Below are 20,842 nucleotides of genomic sequence, written 5' to 3' on the forward strand. Positions count from 1 at the left end.
ATGCCGCTGAGGAATCGGGAGCCAGACAAGGTAGCTTGGAAGTACTTTCGCAAGAACTCCATCAGGGCTGCATACACACTGAGCACTAAAGCTGTAACAGGGAAAGTCCGCAGTCATTGTGCTAAAGCGCCTGGATGCCTTTATGCTAGTACGACAGCTCACGAGGTTCGGTAAAAGGGGGAAACAGTCAAATTAGGCCCCATTCCAAGTGACCCCTTAAGAAATAAAGACAGCGATGCTGACTTATCCTTCCTGAAACGTCAACAGTACCATCCCCAAGTCCATTTAAAAACCTCAAGATTGAAACAGTCCACACCAACACTGGTGCCGCTTCCTGCCGTTTAGAAAGCCTGCGCAGGAGAGCACCCCTGGCAGCACGCAAGGTGCTGAACCAAAGCCGGCCGCGGAAAACGGAGGCGAGGGGGGCAAACAAGATGATGATTTCGGGGTCGTGCACACACGCCGCTGCCAAACGCTTTCCAGACCGCGGCCGCCGCCGCCGGCACCTGAAGGGAATTCGCGGCTTCACAGTCGGACGTCAAGGGAAGCCCGCGAGGCCAGCACTCGGCGGTGATGGGCCGGTTCCCGTCCTGGGGGGTCCCTGGGTGCCACGGTCCCGACCTCCACCCCACCCTCCAGGGCCGCCCAGGGAAGGGCCGTCCCGAGAAGCGCCGCGAGCAACGCCCCAGCGCGAGAGGCCTGGCCCGACCCGAGACCCTCGGCGCGCGGACAGCAGAGCAGCCCGCCTGGGGTCGGGACCGGGCTCGGGCTCGGGGGCTCGGGGTCGCGGGGCCGGGGCCGACGCCGCAGCTGCGGGCGGGCACAACCGGCACGCTAGGGGCGGACACTTACCACTCGACGCCGCGGGAGCCCTCGCCGAGGTGGCAGGTTGCTGCAGCGCGGCACGCGGTCGATCACCTGCCCGCGGAGCACCTCGGGGCGCGCGCGGCCGCCGCCCGGCCAGCGCCGCGCCTCCCGGAGGGACCGCGCCGCCGCCGCTGCAGCCGCCGCCGCTGCAGCCGCTGCCGCCGCTGGCCGCGGCAAGCAGGGCCGCCGTCGCTCTGGAAAGCCGCAGGGCTGCCAGCCGCTCCAACTGACCGCCGCCTGCCCGACGAAATGACCCTTGGGCTGGAGCCCTCGCCGAGGTGGCAGGTTGCTGCAGCGCGGCACGCGGTCGAACACCTGCCCGCGGGGCACCTCGGGGCGCGCGCCCGCCGCCGCCGCCGCCGCCGCCGCCGCGCTGGACACGAAGTTCCGCGGCTGCCGCTCGGCCAGCGCCGCGCCTCCCGGAGGGACCTCGCCGCCGCCGCCGCCGCCGCTGTCTGAGGGAGCAGGACCGGCACGGTTGGGGAGACCCAACAAGCCGCCGTCCGCTCGACCAACTGCCGCCAGCCTGCCTAACTGAACCTTTTGCGGGGGGAGGGAGGGCGGGGCTGAGGAGGGCGCCGGGGCGGGGCCGGGTAGAGCACGCGCGCGGATTGGCTCCCGTGGCCCGGGGGCGGGTCTGGTGGCCACACAGATTTCTACTCTAGTCTTTTTCCTATTAGGAACAATTCTGCTGTGAACTTTTGTACACAAGTTTTTTCTTTTTCTGAAACCAAATTACTCACTGCAATTTTACTTGAACTTCATAGATGACAAAAACTAAAACAAAAATAGAGTAATTCCTGCACTTCAAATAAATGTATCTTTGTAACTGGAAATATTGTTTGATAAAAGATCTCTATGACGTACAAAAAGAGCTAATGATAAATAAATAGATAAATAAGTAAATAGATAAATAAATAAATAAAATTATGAAATGCATTAAACTATTGATTCCGTTTTGAAAGATTAACATTAATAGATTCCCTTCTGAATTTTGAATAGTTATATATATTTTTAAAACATTGTTCATTTTTGCAATATTTCAAGTCTAGTTGGTAACTATAATTCCTAGGATTTATAAAAGCTTGTTTCAAATATAGAACACGCTCACAATTTAAAGTTAACATAATACAAAATACCATACATTGAGAAGTTTCACTTCCACTCTTGTGACATTAGTTTCCCCTGCCATTATTAGATAACTACTTAGTTTCTTATATATTTCCAATGTTTCAGATACAACCAAAAATGAAAATACACCTTATTTCCCACTTTTCTCACAATTGTACATTTTTTTAATTTAACAATATTTTTGGATAATTTTCCTTATGCATACATAAACATGCATGTTTCCATTCTTTTTAATAACTATGGTACTTTGTTGTGGGATGTACCTGTCTCAGATCAATGGATCCTCGGTTTTTGTTTTTAATGTTACAAAATTACAAATAATGCTGCAATGAATAACCACATATATACATCATTTCATATGTGAGGAGGTTTTATAAAAATCTTAGATCCATAATTATTTAATGCTTTTTGTATTTAACTCTTTTCATAGATGAAATACCTTAAAAAACAAAACTATTTTCTCTATTCCTGAGGGATGTTTGCTGATATCCTTGTTTAGCTTCTCTCTGATCTCATCAGATTTCATTGTCAAGCAATATCTTTTTTTTTCAATAGACTTTATTCTTTTGAACAGTTTCAGGTTCACAACAGAATTGAGCAGAAAATACAGAGAGTTCACATATAGCCCTCCCCACCCACACATATGTACTCCCCTACCCTCAACATCCCTCATCAGTTTGGCATATTTGGTACAATCGATGAACCAACATGGTCACATTATTATCAACCAAAGTCCATGGTTTGCATTAGGGTTTACTCTTGATGTTGTACATTCTATGGGTTTTGACAAATGCATAATGACATGTAGCCACTGTAAATCATATAGAATAATTTCATTGCCCTAAAAATCCCTTGTGCTCCATCTATTCACTCCTCCCTTCCTCCCTCTCCTCAAACCCCCTGGAAACCATCATCTTTTTATTGTTTCTGTAGCTGTGCCTTTTCCAGAATGTCATTTGGTTGGAATCATGCAGTTAACAGCCTTTTCAGACAGGCTTCTTTCATTTAGTAATATGTCTTTGAAGTTTCCTCCATGTCTTTCATGGCTTGATCATTTTTTTAACTGCACATGTATTTTTAAATTTACATATATGTACTGTTCATTGTTCCTAAGAACATTTAGAGCTTTAGCTTTTTAAACTTACACAGTTATCACAGGAATGAAGCCAACCACAAAATAAAAAGTAGCTCAAAAAGATACATACACTTTGCTATTAGCAGCAGCATCATTTATAATTGCCAAGATATGGAGACATCCTAAGTGCAAATCAATAGTTGAATAGATAATGGAGATGCAGCATGGAATGGAATACAACTCACCCATTAAAAAGAAGGATATTTTGCCATTTGTGGCCCTTCGCTTTTCTTTTTTTCACGTCAAAAACCAGAATTTTGTAACTGGCAGAGACATTTCCATTACATCAAAAACAACAAGATACCTAGAAATAAACTTAACCAGGGAGGTTGCCTATACTCTGAAAACCGAAATGACACAAAGAAATGGAAAGTCTTCATGTGCTCTTGGTTTGGAAGAATCAACACTATCAAAATGGCCACACTACCCAAAGCGATCCACAGATCCAACCCAAGCCCCATCCCAATAGTCATGGCATTCCTCACAGAACTAGAACAAACAATTCCAAAATGTATAAGGAACCACAAAAGACTGCAAACAGCCAAAGCAATCTGTTGTAGGTCTCTTTTATTTCTTCTCTTTCTTCTCTTTTCTTATGGTTTGATGACTACAGAAGGTTAACATTAGTTGTAAAGCTGGTCTGGTGGTGATGAAATGTTTTAGTTTTAGTTTATGTGTGAAGCTTTTGATTTCTCCATCAATGTACACTTTAACTTTAAAAAAATGGAGAAGAGAGAAAGAATGGACTTCAGTTAAGATTTCAAAGAGCGTCCAGGTTGGTGGACAGGTGGAGATTCAGGGAGAGTGGTGCCCTCCATTGAAGCGTCTTGTCGTTTCCCCATGCGTTGCCCTGTGCATCTCTTCCATCTGGCTCTTACTGAGTTACATCCTTTTATAATACACCAGCGAGCTTGTAAGTAAGGTTTCTCTGTGTTCTGTGAGCTACTCTAGCAAGTTAATTGACCTGGAGGGGGTTTTGGAAAGGTCTGATTTATAGCCAGTTGGTCAGAAATGCTATCTCCAGGTAGACAGTGTCAGAATTTAGTTGAAATGTAGAAGGGCTAGTTGCTGTCCTGCGGATTGCTTGCTGGTAGTGTGGGGAACCCTCCCAACACACACACTGGAATTGGTCAAAACATCTATCTAGGGAAACTGCCACGAACCCTGACAACCCTTCACAGAGACCAAGGAACCCGAGGAGATTCCCCTTGAGGCTCTCAGCGAGTATCAGGACACCTTGGAGGAGCTGCTGGGGCCTGTCCTCTCAGCCACTGGGGAGCCAGAAGCAGCATGCCCTGAGGACGGGACCTACCCGGACCCGGGTCTCCTGAGCTACATGGACCAGCTGTGTTCCCAGGAAGACTTTGTCTCCAAGGTGGGCTGGGCCTGGAGCCTGGGGGCTGCAAGATTCCAGGGACTCCCATTCTCAGCACCCAGGATTGGGGTTCTGCGCAGGCCTTTGGGACTTAAGCTCTGCTACTTGTCCCTGAGCTCGGGGGGGGGGGGGGCTGACTGCCACGGTGCTGTAAAACATGCCACCTTGTAGAGAATGGGGTGGGTCTCTGCTGTTCACTTTTGCTCCAGGTGTTCGTGGCTCACAGGTTACTCCTGGCCAAGGACGCTCACAGCCTTTTCCTTCCATCTTAGGTGGAGGACATCATTCACCCTCAGTTCCTGGTGGGTTTACTTTCCCCAGAGTCACAGCTGGATCCCTTGGCACTGGCTGACAAGTTAGAACAGGAGGAAGGACTCACCCTTGAAGAGGTGAGCCAGAGGAGCGGGGGGGCATTCAGGGAGACAAGGGAGGGAGGGAGGGACTCCAGGTAGAAGAGGGAAGGCACGGGACACCCAGGGAACCAAGGGGGGCAGGACCCAGGTGAGCCGGGGGAGGGATCGGACCCCAGAACAGGAGGCCCACAGGGCTCTGCTAAACCTTTTCCTGCCTGGAAGGCCTGGCACTGTGGAGGGCCTGCTAGGGACTGGGGGCAGTGCAGGACCATAGGAAGGAGAGGACGGGGGCCCAGTGAGAAAGGAAGGACACACAGCTGGGAATAAGGCCCAGGAGGACAGCAGGAGTGCTACAGTGTGCATTCTTTGATTGGACTCCTGGAGACATCCCCCCATCTGTCCCCCAGTGCCACCATTCCGCTGCCCAGCCCTCCTTCTCTCCTCACCCGTCTATTTGCGGCCAGTAACCGTCCACTTCCCTCCTAACAGCTGGTGCAGAAACCACTCCTGACCCTGAACGAGGAGTTGGGTGAGTCTGATGTCACCCAAGATGCCCAGAGGCGTGACCACGGCCCCCAGCTAGGGGTCAGCGATGAAGAAAGCCCACCAGAGACTGAGTCCAAGGAACCTGCGACCAGCAGCGGAACAGAGAGTGGCCTCCTCAGACCCAAACTCTATATGCACTCTCCAGGACATGAGGCTTTCCCTACATGCCAGGCTGGACAGCCCCTCTCTGCTCCCCAGGGTCAGAGGCGCACTGCACCGAGCCTGGGACCCAGGGACGCCTCAACTGTCAGAGAGACCTCTCCTCTTAGGGAGGACGCAGGGCCAGGGCCAGGGGGTGGGTCCAGTGAGGACAAAGAGGAGGTTCCCAGTCTGGACTTTATCCTGGCCACTCAGTACTGCCTCATGCCCTGGGGAGGGAAGTCCCACAGCTCTGCCCCAGGGCCCTTGAGATTTCTCTGCCCTGGAGTTCAGGGGGCTCGCCAAGGCCCCTCCCCTCAGAGGATCGGACCTAGCGCAGCTCCTCCACCAGCTGCCAGACCTAGGAAGCGGGATCTGTGTGGAGGCCAGGGGCCTGATGACAAGCTGCCCCAGCCCAAGCCTGACCTCGGGATCTCTGGGACGCCAGCCTTGCCTCCGGGGCCGGTGCGCCCCTCACAACCGAAAAAGAGGAGGTGTGACCCATCTGTTGGAGGAAGTGGGAGGAGGAGGAGAAAGAGGCACTGCAACAAGTAATCAGCCTCCAGTGCCAGGTCCCCAGGGGACCTTAGAGGCTCTTCCTCATCCAGTGCTGAGCCTGCTGATGTACAGGACAGGGAGGGGGGCAGGGAGGGAGTGCGGGACCATGAGGGCCAGGGTGCGGTGGGGTGGGGTGGTGGGAGCTGGAGGGTGGGGGAGGTGGGTCTGGGTGGATGTGGTTGGGAGCAGCACCTTGGGGTGATATATTTTAAATGGGAATAAAAATACTTTTGTTTGCAAATGTTCTCAGACCACTGTAGTCTTATTCGTGTCTGGGCTGCTGCACAGAGAGGGCTCCTCAGAGGGAGGACGAGGCGGTCCCCGGAGCTATGGATCCACAGGGGGCCGACTAGATCTGCCTCCACATTGACACGGGGTCCTCAGATGCTCCTGGGAGCCCCCAGCTCTCACTGCCCCCCGGAACCCCCGCATCATCCTCTTCTCTCAAGCCTGCTTGCCCACGGGCCTGTGGGACATCCCATCATCACCTATAACCCTGAACAAACTAGGGATGGAGAGCTGTTTCCATGCCTTTCAGCCCTCTGCACGCTAACCAGTTCTCTAGGATGGAGCCTGGAGACAGCCCTGGTCTTTGGGCAGCTTCTCTCTGCTTCCCTGAAGCGGCCGGATGACAGGCCAGGGCTTCCCGTCTCGGTGTCCTGACCAGAGACGAAGAGCCTTGGCCTGAGGGACAGGACTTCCTGCCTCTCTGCCCCGTCGTACAGGGAGCCTCCTCTAGTCTCCGGGGATTCCTGCAACGTGGGAAGTGGTGGAGGCAGCTCCCGCTTAATCCCAAGGACACATGGGGACTAGGCTGAGAGTAAGTCCACGGGGCGTCTGTTAAAGGTGTGTGAAAGGGGAATGACAGCGGGCGCCGCTGTGGGATTTGTGGGATTTCTCTGCGGGAGCATCCTGGTCCAGCTGAGGGTTTCCAACACGCTGGGCTTTGACTGCTCATCTGGGCACTGGTTAGCTGTATGGTGTGTTTAGTTTGCGAAAATGTATCAGGCTGTGAGTTCTGATATCTGCACTGTTCTGCGTACATATTATATTTCTACTAAAGTCAAAAGTTAAAAAATAATAAATTTAAAACAACTTTCTGAAGTAAAACAAAAAAGAGAGAAGCAGAAAAGAGCAATTATCACTGCACGATGAGGTCGTCACAATACCATCCCACAGCACAGAAGAGTTTCCAAATGCACTTCATGAAGCAAGTGTAACAATAACCCTGAACCACACAGCCTGCACACACACACGCACGAAACAGACATGTTACGACTTACGAAGAGCAGGACAAAATATTGAACTTCTAGCAAACAGAACCCAACGGCACATTACAACAGACAATACAACAAATACCAAACGCCAAGCGGGGTTTACTCCAAGGCTGTAGAGGAGGTTCAACAGAAGGAAACCATTAACGTGATCCTCACGTTAGTAACACTAAGCAGAGTGTTAACCTCTCGTTAACGATCATCTTCATGGAGGCAAAAAACACACTTGACAAAATTCACTCATCTATGTGAAAACAAGCAAAATGGCAAGTGCTGGCTACTGCCATAAATAAAACACACCTCAGCTCAATGCCAGCACCTTACTTAACAGGGAGACACTAGAGGCTTTCCTGCTCAAGCCAGAAACCACGGAAGGCCAAAATATTCGCCAATTTACGTTAAAATAGGTTAAGTATTAAATTCTAGGATGTGGGAGAAACATTTACCGGCTCTTGAATGCTACATCCTGCCTGCTGGGGTAACCAGAAGCACTCCTGAAGTTTCTATGAAACTTTGGCCTTCTTGTGACTAATTTCTGTAAAGGGCTCTTTCTACCAGTTATGTCAGAGTGGACAGAGACTCGGGAACGTCTTTTCTTTCCAGCTCACTTGGGACTAAAGAAAGAATTTACAACACTCCTAAAGAATATCACTTTTATCATCACTTGAATGGTAAGGGGTCAGAGCTGTCCTGAAAGGATGCTTGCAGACATTAGCGAAACACAGAACAGGCGGAATGGCTCAATATGCAATACCGCTTAAAGCCTCTCCAGACGGGACAGAATCAAAAAGAGGTGTTGGGGAGGATGTGAAGAACTGAAGCACCTGACCCCTGCCGACAGAGTGTAAAATGGTGCTCTGGAAAATGGCTTGGTGGTTTGTTAAAAAATTAAAAACACACCAATCGGCCGAAGTGTCAAGGCATTAAAGCCAAAGCGGTGTGAGGAACTGCTGTGTCCTGAAGGGGACCAAGGAGACAGGAGCTAAGTGCACCACGCGCCCACCAAGCAGGGTCTGAAAAGCAGGAAGCTGTCCTGGGCTGGCGCTCACTGCCCGACGGGCACGGCCGTGTTACGGATATGCAGGAGGGCCGTGTGCGGTGTTCTGGGGAGCCGGGGCACTGTACCAACAATTTACTCTCAGATGATGCAGAGGAAAACCTTCTTTGTATTGTTCTTACACTATTTTTATACACTTAAGATGGCCGAAAATTCTGTTAAATATACAGCATTTAAAACATCTTAACTTATTACATAAGAAAACATCATGCCCTCCCCTTACACTCTCTCCCCTTTTAATTATTTTGGTTTTCTTCACGGCACCTACCAGTAGCTGAAGCATCATGTGCGCAGGACAGACAGTCCGCCTGCCCCTCTGAGAGTAAACTCCCGCAAGCGCTGGAACCGGGTCTGGTCTCCACGCTGCTCCAGTGCCGGCACAGTGGCCAGTGCACAGGGTGTTCATATGTGTTCAATAAGTTAACCTGTAGTCTTATTATGGTTTAAAATAAATTCATTTACCATCCCCTCCCCCAAAACACGCACACATCACTCCCCCACAGCAACTCTACCCCTGTGTACCCAAGAGGAGTTAAACTGTATGTCCACATCAGAACTTAAGAGATGAATGTTCATGGCAGAGTCATTCACAGCAGACAAAAACTGGAGACACTCTAACTGTCTATAATCTAGTGAAGCCATCCAATTAATTACTATTTGAAAACAAAAAGCAACAGAACTCTTAGGCCTGGCAATAACACAGACAGAAAACATTATTAATATTTTAATCAAGAAATCGAGAAGACAAAATAAAAAATAAAAATAGATGAAAGCCAAATTTCTTCTCTCTAGCACAGGGAACTATATTCAGTATCTTGTAGTAACCTTTAATGAAAACATATGAAACTAAATATATGTATATGTCTATATATGTATGACTAAAATATTATGATGTATACCAGAAATTGACACACTGTACCTGACTATAACTCAATTAAATAGTTTTTAAACAATAAACAAATAAAAATATCACTTATTCAAACAGTATTAATATTTCAAGTAAGAAATCCTTCATTAAACCAGCATCGTTAACCAACATTTACTAAATACTAATAAAGCACAATATAAATTAAACTTATATTAAATATCATCAACCTGAAGGTTCAAGGCTATATTCTGGACCCAGGATTCTAATATTCTAGAATTTATAGTTGGCTCTTACATGAGAAAGGAGAAAAAGAATTACACTAAGAGGACTTGACACTGCACCTAATAGAGACGCAAGTCACGTAAGTCGACGACCTGGACAGAAGTTACCAGATCTAAATCATTTTCAGACGAGGAAATATTCTTATCAGATTTAAGAAAAACAAAAAACAAAAAAAAACCCCTTTCAACTGACATGTCATGAAACTAAAGACTTTCTTCAGTACACATAGAAGCATTCAGTCCTTCGAAGGGCCCAAGGGCATGATAGGCAATTCCTAGCCTCTCACAATGGAACCTGGTGATTGGCACACTTACCAGCAGGTGCACAGCACTTAGATCTATGCCAGAGGAGCGATGCTGTGGGCCATACAATCTTTACCTTCAAGGACCTTATTTTCTTTAGATCTGACCTAATTTAACTTCCCTTATGGCTCCTACGGCTCTGAGTTCAAGTGAATCTTCACAGCTCTATACTGTAAAGCCCTCTGTTCCTAAAGAGAATGAAAATATTCAACTCTTCTTCCTTTTTTTTTTTTTTAAGAATTTTAACTAGTCTTTTCACTTAGCTAGCATACTTGGTAAAACATTCCCTCTACGCATTTCCAAAATTAAGACCATGCAAATTCAAACACGATTCTGAAATAAATTTGCTTGTAAGAGTAAAATACCCTAAAATTCCAAATGTATTATTAATAACACTAAGGGAAACAGAGAGTAATAAAAGGGCTCTGGCAACGGAAAAAGGATCTCAGTCTACAATCTCAAGCCTCACTCTTTAGTTGTGAGACCTCAGGAACTGGCTTCACCTCAAAATACTTTCTCATCTGAGAGAGCACTGCCCTTCCCTCTCTGCAGGGTGGCTGTTGAGGTAACATGAGGTAACCTAGCACAGTACCTGACACGAAGTGTTCAGAAATAGTTTGCTTCCTTCCTTCGGCACAAAGGACACACTCACATGAAGGTTTAGGTGTAAGGGAGCCTACACTTCCACAACTCTCCATCAACACAAAATACGACATGTAGTTCGTTCTAATACAACAACAACAACAACAACAACAACAACAGCAGCAGCAGCAGCAGCAGCAGCAGCAGCAGCAGCAGCGACACCCTCACCCCTATTCCACCAATGCCGCTGAGGAATCGGGAGCCAGACAAGGTAGCTTGGAAGTACTTTTGCAAGAACTCCATCAGGGCGGCATACACACTGAGCACTAAAGCTGTAACAGGGAAAGTCCGCAGTCATTGTGCTAAAGCGCCTGGATGCCTTTATGCTAGTACGACAGCTCACGAGGTTCGGTAAAAGGGGGAAACAGTCAAATTAGGCCCCATTCCAAGTGACCCCTTAAGAAATAAAGACAGCGATGCTGACTTATCCTTCCTGAAACGTCAACAGTACCATCCCCAAGTCCATTTAAAAACCTCAAGATTGAAACAGTCCACACCAACACTGGTGCCGCTTCCTGCCGTTTAGAAAGCCTGCGCAGGAGAGCACCCCTGGCAGCACGCAAGGTGCTGAACCAAAGCCGGCCGCGGAAAACGGAGGCGAGGGGGGCAAACAAGATGATGATTTCGGGGTCGTGCACACACGCCGCTGCCAAACGCTTTCCAGACCGCGGCCGCCGCCGCCGGCACCTGAAGGGAATTCGCGGCTTCACAGTCGGACGTCAAGGGAAGCCCGCGAGGCCAGCACTCGGCGGTGATGGGCCGGTTCCCGTCCTGGGGGGTCCCTGGGTGCCACGGTCCCGACCTCCACCCCACCCTCCAGGGCCGCCCAGGGAAGGGCCGTCCCGAGAAGCGCCGCGAGCAACGCCCCAGCGCGAGAGGCCTGGCCCGACCCGAGACCCTCGGCGCGCGGACAGCAGAGCAGCCCGCCTGGGGTCGGGACCGGGCTCGGGCTCGGGGGCTCGGGGTCGCGGGGCCGGGGCCGACGCCGCAGCTGCGGGCGGGCACAACCGGCACGCTAGGGGCGGACACTTACCACTCGACGCCGCGGGAGCCCTCGCCGAGGTGGCAGGTTGCTGCAGCGCGGCACGCGGTCGATCACCTGCCCGCGGAGCACCTCGGGGCGCGCGCGGCCGCCGCCCGGCCAGCGCCGCGCCTCCCGGAGGGACCGCGCCGCCGCCGCTGCAGCCGCCGCCGCTGCAGCCGCTGCCGCCGCTGGCCGCGGCAAGCAGGGCCGCCGTCGCTCTGGAAAGCCGCAGGGCTGCCAGCCGCTCCAACTGACCGCCGCCTGCCCGACGAAATGACCCTTGGGCTGGAGCCCTCGCCGAGGTGGCAGGTTGCTGCAGCGCGGCACGCGGTCGAACACCTGCCCGCGGGGCACCTCGGGGCGCGCGCCCGCCGCCGCCGCCGCCGCCGCCGCCGCGCTGGACACGAAGTTCCGCGGCTGCCGCTCGGCCAGCGCCGCGCCTCCCGGAGGGACCTCGCCGCCGCCGCCGCCGCCGCGCTGGACACGAAGTTCCGCGGCTGCCGCTCGGCCAGCGCCGCGCCTCCCGGAGGGACCTCGCCGCCGCCGCCGCCGCCGCCGCCGCGCTGGACACGAAGTTCCGCGGCTGCCGCTCGGCCAGCGCCGCGCCTTCCGGAGGGACCTCGCCGCCGCCTTCGCCGCGCTGGACACGAAGTTCCGCGGCTGCCGCTCGGCCAGCGCCGCGCCTCCCGGAGGGACCTCGCCGCCGCCGCCGCCGCCGCCGCCGCGCTGGACACGAAGTTCCGCGGCTGCCGCTCGGCCAGCGCCGCGCCTCCCGGAGGGACCTCGCCGCCGCCGCCGCCGCCGCCGCCGCGCTGGACACGAAGTTCCGCGGCTGCCGCTCGGCCAGCGCCGCGCCTCCCGGAGGGACCTCGCCGCCGCCGCCGCCGCCGCGCTGGACACGAAGTTCCGCGGCTGCCGCTCGGCCAGCGCCGCGCCTCCCGGAGGGACCTCGCCGCCGCCTTCGCCGCGCTGGACACGAAGTTCCGCGGCTGCCGCTCGGCCAGCGCCGCGCCTCCCGGAGGGACCTCGCCGCCGCCGCCGCCGCCGCGCTGGACACGAAGTTCCGCGGCTGCCGCTCGGCCAGCGCCGCGCCTCCCGGAGGGACCGCGCCGCCGCCGCTGCAGCCGCTGCCGCCGCTGGCCGCGGCAAGCAGGGCCGCGGTCGCTCTGGAAAGCCGCAGGGCTGCCAGCCGCTCCAACTGACCGCCGCTTGCCCGACGAAATGACGCTAGGGCGGGCGGAGGGATCTGAGCGGCAGAGGCGGAGCCGGGGCTCGGCCGGGGAGTGGCCGGACAGCCCACGGGCTCCCATTGGCTCCCGTGGCCCTTTTCCTTTTCAAAACATCTCTTCCTCCGCTTTTGGTGTTTCTTTCTGGTTCTGAATCATTCTAGCATTTCCTCTCCGTCTTCCCCTCCAGTAAGGCCACACATGCCCCTCCTCCAGATTCTTTGTGGTGATAACTATCCTCTCTATGAATGAAGGTTAAAGGACCCTCAGGAGCATAGACCCGGGAGATATATGGGCCCCAGAAAGAACACTGAACTTACTATCAGGAGACCAGCACTCAATCCCCAGATCTATTATTGGCTGTGTGATCATGAGAAAATCAGTTTATCTCTCTGAACCTCCAGGTCCTTATCTGCAAAATGGAAGGGAGAGTCCTCCAAAGTTCACTGTGTCTGTAGGGAATCTTCCTTTGAAGGCAAAGGCCTCATTCTTTCCTGACATCCTTAAAAGCGCTCCTTCCAAAATTCGAAAATCAGTTTCCTTAAAATTGTTTATCAGCTTCTGATGAATACAATTCCAAATCAAGGACTTTGGGTATCCAGGTCCACATGTAAGGAACTTGGAAGTCATCTCCCATCCACACAACAGGAGCAAAGATGAACAGAATGAAAATGAACAGTGCTTCTTAGATCCACGAGAAAACTGACATCAGAGGGCAAACCTCGCCCCCAAAATGGAAGAGACAGACAGGTAGACAGAAAATCACACTCTACTGGAGTTGAAGGTCAGAAGAAGACAACTTTGCAGGAACCAGTACCGGGTTCCTTTGCTCTAGCGTTTCATGTCAGATTTGCAGCAACAACAACAAAAATTTGGCAAGACATATTAAAAGGCCAAAACAAAACAAAACAAAAAACAGAACAAGACAAAAAACCCCACAGATTGAAGAGCCAGGGCAAACATCAGAACCAAATTCAAATATTGCAGAGATGTTGGAATTGGCAGGCTGGGACTTTAAAACTACTATGATTGGCATTCGAAAGGTGCTAGTGGAAAAAGCAGACAACATGCAAGAACAGATTGGCAGACTGGTCGTTAGAGCAGTGAGATGGAAACTCTAAGAATCAAAAGTAAAGGCTAGAGATCAAAACACCACAACAGAAATGAAGAGGGCCTTTGACGGACTCATCAGCAAACTGGACTCAGCCAAGGAAAGAATCAAGGAGCTTGAAGACATCAACAGAAACTTCAAAAACTGCAAATCAGAGAGGAAAAAGAAAGAAAAATATAGAACAAAATACCCAAGGACCGTAGGACAATAACAAAAGGTGTAATGTATAAGTATTGGGAATACCACATTAAAGGGTTCCTCTCTCACACGCTCATGTGCTGCTCAGCTGCCACGTCCATGACCACATCGCTCTACCCTGCAAAAACCGGCACTGAACTAGGAAGCCACGTTTTTGCTTGTAACTCCTAACATTGCCATACTGTATTAAATTATCTCTGTTTCAGAGATGAAAGACTTCACAAGGGGTGGGTTAGGATTTGAGGTAGGGACATGGGGGCTTACCTAGCTTCTTTGCAACCTCGTTGGCCTCATTAAGTTGGGCTTGAAGTGACTTCTACCTTCTCCCATCTTCTTCTGCCTGAATCTCCTGCACCGCAAAAGATGGCTCATTGAAACCATTGGGCTGTGACCAGTGAGACCTCAGAGGTGATTTTTCTTCATGGTATAAACTGGAAAGTCTTATTCCACTTCCAATGGAGTTTTGCCTGGAGCTGGAGAAAAAAGTGGACCGGAGAGTTTGGAGTAGCAAGTGGAGCAGTAACCTCCCTGCTGTCCCTCCAAGGTCACAGTCTCAAGGTCTCCTGACTATACCATTTGTTCTGTTCCATCACTTCCTCTTAATTTTAATTATCTTTATTATAAGTATCCTCACAGAAGGTCTGCCACCTCCTGTCCTCTTGCTTCCAATCCCCACCCTGCATCCCATTGCATCCTGCTTAGGATTCTTGGGTAGCATCCTTCTTGAGAGTGACATTCACGGCCATCGGTGACCAAGTTAGTGGATCTTTCACTGCACCATTCTGACCCTTTCCCTTCTCACTGGCCACCACGTTTATGCAAACACAACCCAAGACATCTTCGTATTTTCTTGTCTCTAAACATATGATGCTCCTTCTGCTGGAAAGATGTCTCCCCATTCCTGGACTCAGTAATCAACATCACGTTCTAAGATTCAGCTCAAGTGTCCACTCCTCCAGGAAGTCTTCCCTGAGAAGCCAGTCCAGGTTGCATGCCTCTCCAAGCTTCTCCTCCACGGCATGGGCATACCTCTACTATGCCACTTCCCTGCTGTTCCCTTTCCCGGCATGCTACTTCCCTAAATATTTACGCGGCCTCCTCCATCACTACAGCCAGGTCTTTGAACCCACTTCGTTTCCTGGAAGAGGCTTTTCCTGAGTATCCCTTATAAATAATCTGTCTGCCCCATCTTACTTCTTACTTACTTACTCACTACTTACTAACCGTCATTTCACTTCTACTTTATTTTCCATCCCATCTCTCATCATTAACTGACCCAACACTGTATAATTATTCGTCTACTTTATCCCAATCCTGTCCCATGACAGCAACGACATTGTCTCTTTTTTTTTGTCTTTTGTAGCTCTTTTCAAAAAAGATTTTGTCTTTTTCACTTTTCCACACCCCAGCACCTCGAATAGTGTGTAGCCCCTGAAGGTTTTATACTAACTAAAAAAAAAAAAAACAACTAAATTTTTGAGGCTCCCAAATAATTTATTTTATGAACCAGAAGTCCTTATTATATATTAATACAAGAGTTCCCTCTTTACTTTCTTGTTACATAGTTAATAATAATCAAATAAAGTGTCAGTCTGAACCCTGTGTCTTGACATTCTAATCTCCTTTCCCTGCTGATATTTGAGAAAGCTCTCTGAATGCATAGCTTTGCTCTGGCCTTTCCACTTGAAGGCATCAACAGGACAGCCCTGGTTTCCAAGCCTCTGCCTCGATCTGATCTCAGGCACAGCATGTGTGCCCTATAGTGAGAGGGGGAGAAAGCCCAGGAGTGTTGCTAAATCAGGAGGTGGGCTTCATTATTCTGCATCCGCAGTAAAGCCCACATATGACTTACGAGACTCCTTTTAGGAAGACTGAAAGAAAGAAAGAAGCTAATGAGAAGACCACACGCTTCATTTGTAGCAAACATTTCAGGCAGTTTTCTTCCAAAATATTTATAAAAGAAACCCAGGGGAATGAAATAGGTCTTTCCATCACGATACCCCAGTCAGAAAATTCAAGGGGCCATATATCCTTAGAGAAGAAGGCGAGATGCCCAGTAGAGTTGAAACACAGAAATAAGTGGTGTGTGGTGGTGGGTGGTACGTGTGTGGTCAGGGGTGAGCTGACCCAGGAAATGTTGAGTGAGAATGAGGGTGATGGCCTGGTGGTAGGGCATCTGCTAGAATCTTCAATGGTCAAGTGTTGATGGGTTTTAAGCAAGGACGTGCTTTAGTGAAACTTGCATTTTGAGAAGATCTCTCTAGTTGCAGCTTGGAGGAGGAGACAGAGGACCACATCAGAGGCATCAAAACCAGTAACAAGTCCTTGGTAGTAGTTCAGGAGGGACAGAAAAGTGGCAATAAAGACAGAAGGAGACCTACTAAAGTGGCAGGAATAAGTTCATATCCTGGGATTTGAAGGACATTTTAAAGGATTCTAGCTTCCCAAGAGGAGCGCCTTGTCCTTCCTGGGAGAGATACACAGAAGAAGGGGGATCGTGGTGTTAGTGTTGTAGTTACCTCTGCAAAGCTGAAGGACTTTCTAAGGGCACTAAGGTCTACTCTCCACAGATAAAATGAGCTTCTCCTTCTCTGCAGCTTCTAATGGTGTGGACATGCCTGGGTGGCCCTATCAGGACTAGGACCTCTTAACAGAGCTTTCCAGCCTGTGCTGGAAAGTTGTTTTCCAAACCTACTCGGAGTAAACCCTGCTCTCACCACCTTCCTCAACCGTAGTAATAAGCCTCACCAGCCAGGGATAGAGACATGCCAGGAGAATCCTCCACGCCCCTGCCAGGCAGGGCAGGGGACCAACTCGGAAGTGACAAAAAGTTAGATGCTGATAGGTCACACATGATACCAGAAGCCTGGCTGCAAACCTCCGCAGCCTGTCCTCCAGAAGCACCACCCAAGCCCATCTTCTCCAGAGTCAGACACGGGACCTTGCATGGATCTCCTTCTGAGCTGTGATTTCCTGCCTAGCACATGCCTGATGGAATAATCTGTCCCAAATCCATACATTGGCAGTTACTGAATTTTTTTTCTTTTTGAAAGCAGTTCTTCATACCAGACAACAGCTCTACAAGATGATCTCCATCTGCCGGCTCCTCTCCACCAACTTCCAACAGATTCCTTCTCCACCTTCCTCTGCTCTGCTCTGTGTCTTGCATCGCCCCAGGCTCTCCTTCCGTATGCTGTCTGATTGGGTTCAATGGTTGGGAAATAGGGGCAGGAGATTGGAAAATGGAGGAAAGAGAGGTCAGGATATGGCCTCCCATCTTCCTCCCATCTTTGGCACTTCGTCTTTGATTTCCCCCCATGACTGGAGCTCCGTCCAGGGGCCCCTCCTTTACTGTTCCAACTCCCAGGGGCTCTGCGAACATCATTTCTCCAAAAAGATGTCTCTTGTTGTTCATAGAGTGACTTAAAAAGTCTCTAGGTAACCTAAGGATGGAGGCTGGTTGCCAGGGTAGCCAAACATATGATTATAGGGTAGGAACTTTCAGTCCCACCCCTAGAGAGGTGGATGATTGAGTTCAATCAACAATGGTCAATGATTTAATCAATCATGCCTAGCTGATGGAACCTTCATGAAAAACCCAAGAGGACAGGGTTCAGAAAGCTTCCAGGTTAGTGAAAACATGGAGACCTGGGGAGGGTGGTGCACTCAGAAAGGGCATGGAGGCTCTGAGCCCGTTCCCCACACCTTGTTCTATGAGTCTCCTCCATCTGGCTCTTCCTAAGTTATATCCTTTTGTAGTAAACCAGCAATCTAGTGAGTAAAATATCTCCCAGTTCTGTGAGCTGCTCTTAGCCAATTAAACTAACCAGAGGAAGGGGTCTTTGGAACCTCCAGCCTAGAGCTGATTAGTCATAAGCTGAAGTGACAACCTGGACTTGTGAACGGCATCTAAAATTGGGATTGGAGGGTGGGGGGATGGCAGTCTTGCAGGACTGAACTGTGGGATCTGATGCTATCGCCAGGTAGACAGTGTCAGAATTCAGTTGAATGGTAGGACACACAGTTGGTGTTGGAGAATTGCCCCCAACACACACCTTGACACTGGTGACCAGAATCTTAATGAGCCTTGAGGGTTGCCTCAGGCATTGTTTCCAGGAATCCGATAATGCCACTTAAAACTTGCAAGATCCATAGTTAACTGGAAGACTTGCTGAGACAAAGGAAGAAAAAGGTGATCTTAATGGTTTGGGGAGTTCTACAAAATGTGGATTATCAAGCGTTAGAAGGGAGCCAAGTGGATTGTGTTGGCCAAGTAGCACTGCTGCTTAACTCTACTAACCAAGTATGTTAAGTACGTTTTGAAGACAGACTTCTGCATGGCAGCTTCCTGAATATGAGATGTGCAGGTGCTCTAATTTTGCCAAGACATGCATGATGAAAACCACTTTAAAAATAAGGAGACAAGATTGTGTGGAACACTTACAGATCTTTAGCGTTTCTGTAAAGTTTTATTTTTAAAACATCCAAAGCAAATAGCAAAATGTTAACATTTGTCAAATATCAGCAATGAATACATGGATGGATGTTATATTATTTTCTCTACTCTTCTCTGGGTTTGAAATATTCTACAATAAATGATTTTTGAAGATAAAAAAAATGTGCCCTATGGAGTTGGTCTTGGCAGCTGAAATCAGCGGGATCAGGTAATGACCACAGATGGAAACCACCTTCTCCCTCTTATTCAGAGCTTTAAATCTTTATTATACCAGCTGTTAGAAAACGAACCATGGAAGTTATTTTGTAAAGAGTTAGTATAAGTTGGCAAGCCTTCTCTTTGTCAACCCTGCGGCTTTGCTTGGTTGGTACGATACAGTTTGTCTTGAATTGGTCTGCTCTGATTTAATTCTTTAAAAGTGGGATATAACATATCTATGTGGATGTTTTCTTGTCTGTGCAAAGTTGGTATGGCTAGATATGTGATCTCATTTCATGACCGTTTAAACTTTATGTATTCTAGTTATTCCATATAAGAACTGATCATCTGCTGGGAATCGACTGTCACGTTATGCAGCAAGCCTGATTACTCTGCCCGTCGTAACACTACAGAGTGGTGCTTCCCTCTGTGATAAATATGATGCCGCTTATACAGGAAATGTCTTAACAAATGCATATATCAAATACAGAACTTTTGAAGCAAACTTTTTATTGAAAAAAGAAAACAAACAACAATCTTGAGGAAGAACTGAGCCCAGCTTTTAGAACTGTTGAAGTCAAAATCTACATTGAAGTTCCTTGAGGCATGGATCTGGTAAGTAAGATTAAGGGGAGTCTCTAAGCTAGGAGTGGTTTTGCTGCAAGTAACAGGATGCTTGGTTTACAGAGGCTGAATTCTAAACACACTTGGTTATCTCACAGAGTCTGCAGGTGAAAAGCCAGGACTGGTCCTGCTGCTCAACCATCTCGACAAGGTCCAGGCTCTTTCCGTCTTTCTACTCTGCCAACCCCAGCATGTGGCATGTCGTTTTTATGGCGGTAAGGTGGTCAATGCAGGAATGCGCAGCATGACAGCTTTCAAAGGCAGGAGGCAGTGGCTGGGAGAAATGGAGAAAGCTGGGGTGGAAGAAACAAACAAATCCCTTTCCTCCAATGGCTCTCTTCTTTTACCAACAAAGGAATAACTTTACAAAACCTTCCAATCAGACTTTATCCATGATGTGCCTGGGCTTGGTAAATTACTGAAAGAGCCCACATTTTCTTGGAGTTGTAATTTACTAACCCCAGGACTAATAGCTTCAGCTGATCTTTCTTAACCTTTGAGGCTACAGACTGGAACCAGTTTTGTATTCTTGGCGAGGCTGGACTACATTTCCCAGCATCCTTTCCCCGAGCACTTCTGGTTTCCCTTCAATAGGGCCCTGGTGACATTCACAGGGAACTTGAATTGCAACCTGCCAGGGGCATCAGAGCTGAACCACTCCTGTCAGGAATACTTACTAAATGCCTGTTATGTGCCCAGAGCTGTGCTGGTTATGAAAAGTCCTCTGAAGTACTCTTGGAGACTTTCCGGTGTAAATCAGGGATAAGTTTGGTTCTTTTTTATTTTATTTTTTTCTCTTTGTGGGATGTATATACAATGGAATACTATTCAGCCATAAAAATGAATAAAATAATGCCATTTACAGCAATGTGGATGGACCTGGAGATTGTCATACTAAGTGAAGTAAGCCAGGCAGAGAAAGAAAAATACCACATGATATCACATCATTGCTCCAAGTTAGGTGTCCTGGTTACGTTTTGCTGAGATTTACTTTAGCAAAGAAGGATGTCTGATTTGTCCTTCCTTAAATATCCTTGAGTGCTGTTTCTCCTTTGCCGCTCCTTCCCTGCGGGACCAGTCCCACACTATTTTCCTTTTTCTTCCTTCTCTTTGCCTTTTCTCCTACCAGATTCGTGGCGTATTTTGTCTTTTGAAGAAGGCGATGTTCTGTCAAAGTTCAGCAGGTGTTCTGATTGGCTGGGTGGGTCCATGGATGTCAGGCATGGTGTATTTGTGGGAGAGGATGTGCTATGAGTGCCCTTCTACTGTGCCATCTTGGCCTTTTCACCTATCTTGTTTTTTTAAAAAAATATGTATTTGCATATTATTTTTCTCTGTCCACTGAAATATTAGTCTAGGAATAAAAAAGATTGCCAGCCATATGAGTAAAGAAAGGGTGCTCTGGCCATCAAGTCATCAGGAACTACCACCAGCCCTGACAGTGACCAGAAGGAACTTAGCATGGAGTCTGGCCTCT

General features: G+C 49.2%; 2 protein-coding genes across 4 annotated transcripts in view; both read left to right on the top strand.

Annotated features, from left to right (window-relative positions):
- The first annotated feature begins 4,212 nt into the window (after positions 1-4,212).
- Positions 4,213-6,159, top strand: LOC140695958 (NUT family member 2G-like). The gene is made up of 3 exons (XM_072959089.1): positions 4,213-4,508; positions 4,781-4,897; positions 5,351-6,159. The coding sequence occupies exons 1-3, from the start codon at positions 4,470-4,472 to the stop codon at positions 6,098-6,100; spliced, it is 906 nt and encodes a 301-aa protein (XP_072815190.1). The 5' UTR covers positions 4,213-4,469; the 3' UTR covers positions 6,101-6,159.
- A 13,303-nt stretch (positions 6,160-19,462) lies between these two features.
- The window catches only part of LOC140695953 (uncharacterized), a 58,530-nt gene continuing 57,150 nt past the window's right edge, over positions 19,463-20,842 (top strand). For 2 of the 3 annotated variants that reach the window (XM_072959082.1, XM_072959083.1), the window contains exon 1: positions 19,549-19,580. In XM_072959082.1, coding sequence (XP_072815183.1) covers positions 19,564-19,580 — 17 coding nt within the window. In that variant the 5' untranslated portion in view covers positions 19,549-19,563. Of the gene's footprint in view, positions 19,581-20,842 lie in introns of all 3 variants that reach the window. The other variant, XM_072959084.1, reaches the window with a different exon arrangement.

The sequence above is a fragment of the Vicugna pacos genome, chromosome 4 (assembly GCF_048564905.1).
Source record: "Vicugna pacos chromosome 4, VicPac4, whole genome shotgun sequence".
NCBI lineage: Eukaryota > Metazoa > Chordata > Mammalia > Artiodactyla > Camelidae > Vicugna > Vicugna pacos.